Genomic DNA, 7,661 nt, shown 5'->3' on the forward strand with positions numbered 1-7,661 from the left:
GACAGTGCAGGGCCACATTCATTGAGTGTAATGCTACAATTGCAATGTTAAAATGGTCTATGACTTAGGCGTTGGGTATTAAATAATTCTAGGATCTCTACAAGAAATTTAATTTAATATCAGAAAGTTCTCGTTTTTCATTTTCGGTCTCCAGTGCAGATGCATCAGCTTCGGTGAAGTCTGGAAATCTGGGACAATCCAGGGTTAGAGAGCTAACAAAAAACTGTTTTATATTCTACATAAGGGCGACATATGATAATCAATTGAAGCCTGTTAATTCCTTTAGATCTTGTTTCTTCAACAATCTATCCACATTGTAGCATTTTAATTAGATTAGGGCTGCAAGTAATTATTATTTCCATTGTCAATTAATCTGTTGTCAAGTTTTTGATGAATTGTTTGGACTATATGTCGGGATAAAAAGGGTGAAAAACACCTATTACAATTTACCAGAGCTCCAAGTTGCATCTTCATCAATTTGTTTGTTTTCTGTCAGTTCATTTTCTGTCTACTTTATGTGATTACTAAATATAATTATCCTTTCTCTTTCTCTTTCTGCAGAGAACACAAACAGCAGATGAACTATGAATGCTGAACAAAATGATCTCCTCCCTCCAGCGCCAGACAATGAGAGGTCGTAGGCTGAAGGGGGCGCTGTCCAACCCCCTCTTTGTGCTGCTTTTGGCCCTCCAGATCCTGGTGGTGGCAGGACTGGTTCGCGCTCAGACCTGTCCTTCCGTCTGCTCATGCAGCAATCAGTTCAGCAAAGTCATATGCACCCGCCGCAGCCTACGGGATGTCCCAGATGGCATTTCCACAAACACTCGCTACCTGAACCTCCAGGACAACCTCATCCAGGTCATCAAGGTGGACAGTTTCAAACATCTGCGCCATCTGGAGATCCTGCAGCTGAGCAAAAACCACATCCGCAACATTGAAATTGGCGCCTTCAATGGACTGGCCAGTCTCAACACCTTGGAGCTCTTTGATAATCGGCTTACGACAATCCCCAATGGAGCATTTGAGTACTTGTCCAAGCTAAAGGAATTGTGGCTACGGAACAACCCTATCGAAAGTATACCATCTTATGCCTTCAACCGGGTCCCTTCGCTCCGAAGGCTGGATCTAGGTGAGCTCAAACGTCTCTCCTACATTTCTGACGGAGCCTTCAAGGACTTGAGCAACCTGCGCTACCTGAACCTGGGAATGTGCAACCTCAAGGAGATACCCAACATCTTACCCTTGGTCAGGCTTGAAGAGCTAGAAATGTCAGGAAACCAGCTCTCCGTCGTCAAGCCCAGCTCATTTTTAGGATTAGTGAACCTCCAGAAACTGTGGATGATGCACGCCCAGGTCCAAACTATCGAGAGGAATTCCTTCGATGACCTTCAGTCACTGGTGGAGCTCAACCTGGCTCACAACAACCTTACCTTTCTACCACATGACCTCTTCACGCCGTTACATCGCCTGGAGCGGGTCCACCTCCACCACAACCCTTGGAACTGTAACTGTGATATCCTGTGGCTCAGCTGGTGGCTGAAGGAGACTGTACCTGCCAATACCAGCTGCTGCGCCCGGTGCCATTCTCCTGTAGTCTTTAAAGGTCGCTACATTGGGGAATTGGACCACAGCTACTTTCAGTGTGATGTTCCCGTCATTGTGGAGCCACCCAGTGACTTGAATGTGACAGAGGGCATGGCTGCGGAGCTTAAATGTCGTACGAGCTCGCTGACATCCATCAGCTGGCTTACGCCAAACGGCTCGTTGGTGACACACGGGGCTTATAAGGTGCGTCTGTCTGTACTAAATGATGGGACATTGAACTTTACAAGCGTCACAATGCAGGACACTGGGACTTACACCTGTATGGTTAGCAACACAGCCGGCAACATTTCTGCCTCTGCTGTGCTTAATGTCACTTCTGTGGAAAACAGTGGCGTGACCTATTTTACCACAGTCACCGTTGAGACCATTGAGACCCCGGGGGATGATAACCAAACCCCGCTTCCCCCATTTGGCTGGGTGTCAACCTCGACGACAAGAGGTACTCCCGTTTTAACAAGGACCACAGAGCGGACTTACACAATTCCAGTTCTTGATCTGGATGGAGAGGGAGCCCTCAATGGCCTGGATGAGGTGATGAAAACCACCAAGATTATCATCGGCTGCTTCGTGGCCATCACGCTCATGGCTGCTGTCCTGCTGGTCATTTTCTACAAGATGAGGAAGCAGCACAACCAGCAGGATCCCGATGGCCCCGCTTCCTCCATGGAGGTCATAACAGTTGAAGAAGAGCTTGCAGGTGTCGCTGCCATGGAGAGGCACCTATCGCTGCCCCCTCTTGAGCACTACAACCACTACAACACCTACAAGAGCTCCTACCACCACGGTCCTATGCTCAGTAGCATACACAGCTCAGCCACACAGGAACCTTTACTGATTCAAGCCTGCTCAAAAGACAATGTACAAGAGACCCAAATCTGATCTTGAATTTGACAAAGCATCCAGTATCAGCAGTTTCATACTTGGAGTACAATGGACCAAAACCTGAAGATAAAAAGGAGGCAAAATTACATTGACTTGACAAAGTTGATGGCGTAAATCAGCATTTGGCAAAGGGACGACATATGATACTTTAACAAGTGTCTTTACAAAAACAAAGATTATTTATTAAAAGTATGTCTAGTGACTAAATGAAGAAAAACATTTTGTGATAGCTTTTTAGCTCATTTTATTTCTCTCTCTCTCTCTCTCTCTCTCTCTCTCTCTGTGTAATACTGCACAAGGGAAGGAATGGTTTACAGAACCTGAATGTGGAATCTATCAAATGCAGCTCATGTGAAACCACTGTAGAAATTGGTCTTGAACAAAAATGAATGCAATGCCATCGATTTAATGCTTTGATTTTACCTGATAAGAAGTTTTGTTAAAGGGCATTGCTTTAGTATTTATAAGCATTTATGAGCATCTATTTGTTCAGCACACCACGTCCCATTTCGGCGGAGGTTTACGAGAGACAAAACCCAGAATGTGGTTATGTTCATTGCCATCATATTCTAGCTGTCACTCAATGCAAAATGGGATCTTTTAATGACACAGCTCTGGATGATATCACAGTGAAGCCAGCATGCCTGAGGAGCAGAGCAGCCAAATTAGTAACTGTGCATTTCCCCCGTGGCTCCTAAACAACAGCCATACATCCTTCACTTTAATTAAGATTAGGTTCCATGCTCCCACTCCTCCTACCTACCTTTCCTTTACACTTCAACCTTTACTACTTCGCTCTCCTTCTACTCCTCCTCTCCTCTGTCTGAGTGCTTTGTCTTCCCCGTCTACCCTCTCTCCTTTCCTCCGTGTCCTATCGCTTCTTTGATTGTCTCTCTGTCACTTAGCTCAGGCACGTTCCTCACCCCCCTCGCCATGTCTCATTTGTCTAGCTTTATCCGCCGGCGTGTGCTGCACGACGGCAGAATATTGCTCGGGAAAATGAGGGGGAGCATAAGGCTGCAGTCTGTAGCCTCCCTGTTAACCCAGTAATGATCTACGTCCACTCAGTGTCGCGTTACCTTGCCATCACCCCCGGGGTCACACAAGCTCAGGCGCTGATGGTCCATCTGTTATACAGATAAAGAGGCAAATGAGGCTGCTTTGTAATGTAGTGTGACCCTGTCAGACTAACACAGACTGGGGCTAACATAGTCAGTGAGGCAGTTAGGGAACCTGCAACAAAATAAGAGGAGATGGGTTATAGCTCATTAATCTGTATCAGCAGTTAATTTGCAGACGAACAGAGGAAAGCTGATAACGGAACAGCGGGAGACTTTTCCACTCTCCCTGTGCCCAACATCTAACCGGGGTGAGGGGCCTTTGATATCCAAAGCAACCGTTGCTCAGTTTAATTTGTGTCTGAGAAAAACGCGCCCACTTTGATGTTGCATCATTGATAGACCATCAGAACATCGTCTCTCCTGTAGTCTGTTTACACTTTGCTTTTTTTCATTTAGTCTTTCAAAGAGGAAGGCTCAAGGAAGAGGGAGGCAGGGATGAAAAGTGTAGAACAGTGGGGGGGGGGAAGTGTGTGTGTGTGGGGGGGCAGACCCACAACGGCCATGAGGGGTCTTCAAACAGATATATTACAGATATGAAGGGAGAGGAGTGGGGGGGGAAAAAAGAGATAAGGAATAAGGAGGCAAAACTAGCCATCAGACTGTCGCCATGGAAACTGTGACCTTGTGCAGAAAGTAAGACGAGGTAGATGCCATTCGCTTTGGTCTCCGCGCAACGAGCATATTTTAATTTCCCACTGGTCGATTTCACAAATGTGACAGATTTATCGACGTAACTGGCATAACGGAGTGTGTGTTTACAAATGGTCTTGATGAGATTTGACCCACGCGTGACGTCACCTTTTTTTTTGCAGAGCAAACGCGCTGTTTCAAGTTAATCAAATGAAAATATCGCCGCATGATGTGAAAAATTGAACATGGCTGTCCGGCAGCTCCTCTCGCCTTATCGACTTGGACCTCAGTACAGACAGCTACCATATAGCTTGAAGTGTGAATAAAAAAAACGTCACTCACACAAACTCATGCTGCTTCTTATCAGTCAGTCTCCTGAATCTATTCTTTGACTCGATACAATAACTGAATGGCGAACAAAGACGGTGGAGGTGAAATATACATTTAAAGACAGGTCCTGTCTGATGAGGGAGAGACAGTGGAGCAGGAACAAGTGAAACAGAAAGCTATTCATCGTCAGCCTTTCACGGAGCGTTGTGACCGATGAGAACAGTGCAGTCGATGGTCACGTCGTGGTGTGAACCATTCTTTCCCTTTCCACTGTTTTCTTTTTTCAATGCTCAAATCCTTTTCAATGCTTTTGGTGGCTTAATGATTCAATGTTGACGCTGGCTACAGTGAAAAAAAAAAAAAAAAAAAAAGGTTGAGATTTTTTATATATATATTTGGGGATGAGGGTTGTGAGCTATTCATAATGAATGGAATATATCTCTGTATTGGTATTTGCTGGAGCCGGATGGCTTTATGTGGAGAGATGTTTGAATGCCAGAATGAAATTAAGCCCGACCCGCAGAATGTTGGACTTGAAATACCAGCAGAGTGAGCTTGATTTTTTTTGTGCAAAACCCCCGAGCCAAGGTGATCCAATTATTGTGTGTTATTCTACCAACTGTCTATGTATAGGGAGGGTTACTGTATGTGGGAATATTCTCTCTCATTTTTGGAGAGAATAATCATCAAATGGTTAAATTTCTACGAAAAAAAAAATATTTTCAAAAACATAATGCAAAAAAAAAAAAAGATCTTCAGATCATAATTTTACATGTGCTTCAATTGTTAAAAAAAAGACAAAAAAGCTAAACAAAAACAAGAAAAAAAAACAAGAGACTGTGCTTGTAATGAGTCCAACAAATTTCTCTGAGGATGATGTTCAATTATTGATACCTGAGATTGTAGTTCATACTGTACATGAATACAAATAAAAATTGCAATTCTTCTTTTCCAATAGATTTCATAGAATGTATTATTCAGAGGGAAGTTGTCATCATTTTGCCACCTTTGTCCCATTTGCACATGAAAACGTGTATAAAAATATTCAAACAAAGACGGATTACTAAGCAGCTCCCAGAATGCTGAACTGAGAAGAATGTGCCGTGAAGAAATGTACTGAGCTTATTTTATGGAGGTCAGAGGAGGGAAGTGGATCTCTCTGAGAGAAAAAGGAACTGATCGCTCTGTATAATACATGGGAAGTCGGGTTCTTTTATCTACTTTGAATCATTCCATCTGTCTGACAGAATCATTTGATTCATGCATGCAAATTTGAGAATTTCATAACCGACAGCTGAAGAGATGACGGATTTTTGTAGGTCACTGCCAAGTTAGCATCGAACTGGACCCTTGGACAAATATCCAATGGGATTTTTCCATTGGATATTTGGATTATTAAGAAAAAACCCACGTTTATGATATTTACAGTTTTTTTTATTAATCTTATCAAATGAACACCATACTTTGAGTGCGTGCATGCAATGGGCAGTAGTAAAAAGCTGATGCTATAGGCTCACATGAGCATGAGTATACACAACGAGGCGGTAAAGGCGGACTATGATTCCATTTTGTTGTCTCATTTAGCAACCGCCCTTTTTTTTTAGACACGCAAGAACTTCAAAATGTAGGAGAGGGGCATTTACTGATGTATTTTATGTCAGAAAACAAAGCATTAAAGTCTCTTAAGCTTGTATTAACCACAGACCTTATTTCAAGCATCTAACCAAAAACACATTCAAAAAACTTCAAGACAAGGGAATTGTCTTCCAACACACTTCCAGGTTTTAGGACTCAATACGATGAACAAAGAACCTCACAGAACCTTGTCAGGAACAGAAAAATATTTTAAAAAAACTACACTACACTCACCAGGCATTTCAAAATGCATTATCATTCAATCAATTAAACTGAATATCTGCAGGAAACAATCACGAAAAAAAATACACTTCACTTCAGTGAAGAGACTGCTTTTCATTAGGGCTTCTCCACTATCCAAATAGCACAAAATGGCTCACAGTCACAATTGCCTCTGGGATTGCTCCACTTCATTCGCAGAGTACTTGATGGCTGCCCGGCTAAAATGTTGAGAGGCAATTGGTGCAGGCTTCAATTCAGACACCTAATGGTATGGTCAGCCTCGAACAACGGGATCGTTAATTCATTCGCTGACTGATTACTATTTATTCAGGAGATGAGACACTCCGCCTCGGTGAGAAATGATGCCGCACCCAATTCCAACAACTGAGCCGTAATCTTGTTTGTTTCCAGACAGTATTAGTATGTATACTGTATGTGAGAGATGGAAGTACATTCACAAGCAGTGAATCAGATGATTATTTATTGTCTGTGGCTTTAGAATTGGATGTTATTTTACACACTCCTTTATTTTGCAGAACTTCCATTTTATTCCATTCCATTTTCAGAGTGTTACACTCGGATGCAGCTCCGTGTCCAGAGAGGGCAAAGTCCCCGTACTTGTGAGGATAATCTGACAAGGACAGAAGAAAGGGGGAAAAAATAAAGAGCCCAGGCTGCTCCTCTGTGGCTTTGAGGCTGTGTGCTGGTGTGAAGCACTGGTCATCTGAAATTCGGGAACTAGCCTGCATTCACTGAGGGGGAAAAAAAACACACAAAATCTACAAAACAAACAGTATGGCCATTTGCTTTAAGGATATTCAGAGTTTTGTGTTATTTAAAACACTGCTGTTTATCAGTAGACAGTCAAGTCTTAGAAGTTGGAGGTACATAAATATACAACAACACAACAAGCGTCAGCGAGGCACGGAGCAGCCCTGCAGTGGACCTTTTTTAACCAGATAAAGAAAACAGGTGCATTCAGACCAAAACACGAGCATGAAGCAAAACAACACCAGAGGGTTGCTACCGGGACCAGGTTAAAAAAAAAACATCATCTGAAATATGACACTGCAAGTCCACTCAAGGTTCACCAGAGGTTTATACAAAGCCTGGACAAATAAATGAGCCATCAGCAACATGATCAGCAGAACAGACTTTTCTTCTGCAGAGTCAGTGTGAAAGCGTTGTTAATATCCCGGAGGAAGAAGGAGGGAGCGGCTCTAACTTTGAAGAGAA

The 7,661-nt window shown here is 43.2% G+C and overlaps 1 protein-coding gene across 1 annotated transcript; it reads left to right on the forward strand.

Annotated features, from left to right (window-relative positions):
• Positions 1-588: 588 nt before the first annotated feature.
• Positions 589-2,484, forward strand: lrrc4cb (leucine rich repeat containing 4C, genome duplicate b). Its single transcript, XM_076078776.1, has one exon. It carries the CDS (start codon positions 589-591, stop codon positions 2,482-2,484), a length of 1,896 nt encoding a protein of 631 aa, XP_075934891.1.
• Positions 2,485-7,661: the final 5,177 nt, after the last annotated feature.

The sequence above is a fragment of the Anarhichas minor genome, unplaced genomic scaffold (assembly GCF_050575085.1).
Source record: "Anarhichas minor isolate MPS153535 unplaced genomic scaffold, ASM5057508v1 ptg000067l, whole genome shotgun sequence".
Lineage (NCBI taxonomy): Eukaryota > Metazoa > Chordata > Actinopteri > Perciformes > Anarhichadidae > Anarhichas > Anarhichas minor.

Bases quoted from the DNA above. Each gene is read 5' to 3' on its own strand.
- lrrc4cb (XM_076078776.1), top strand. From the start codon at position 589: ATGCTGAACAAAATGATCTCCTCCCTCCAGCGCCAGACAATGAGAGGT.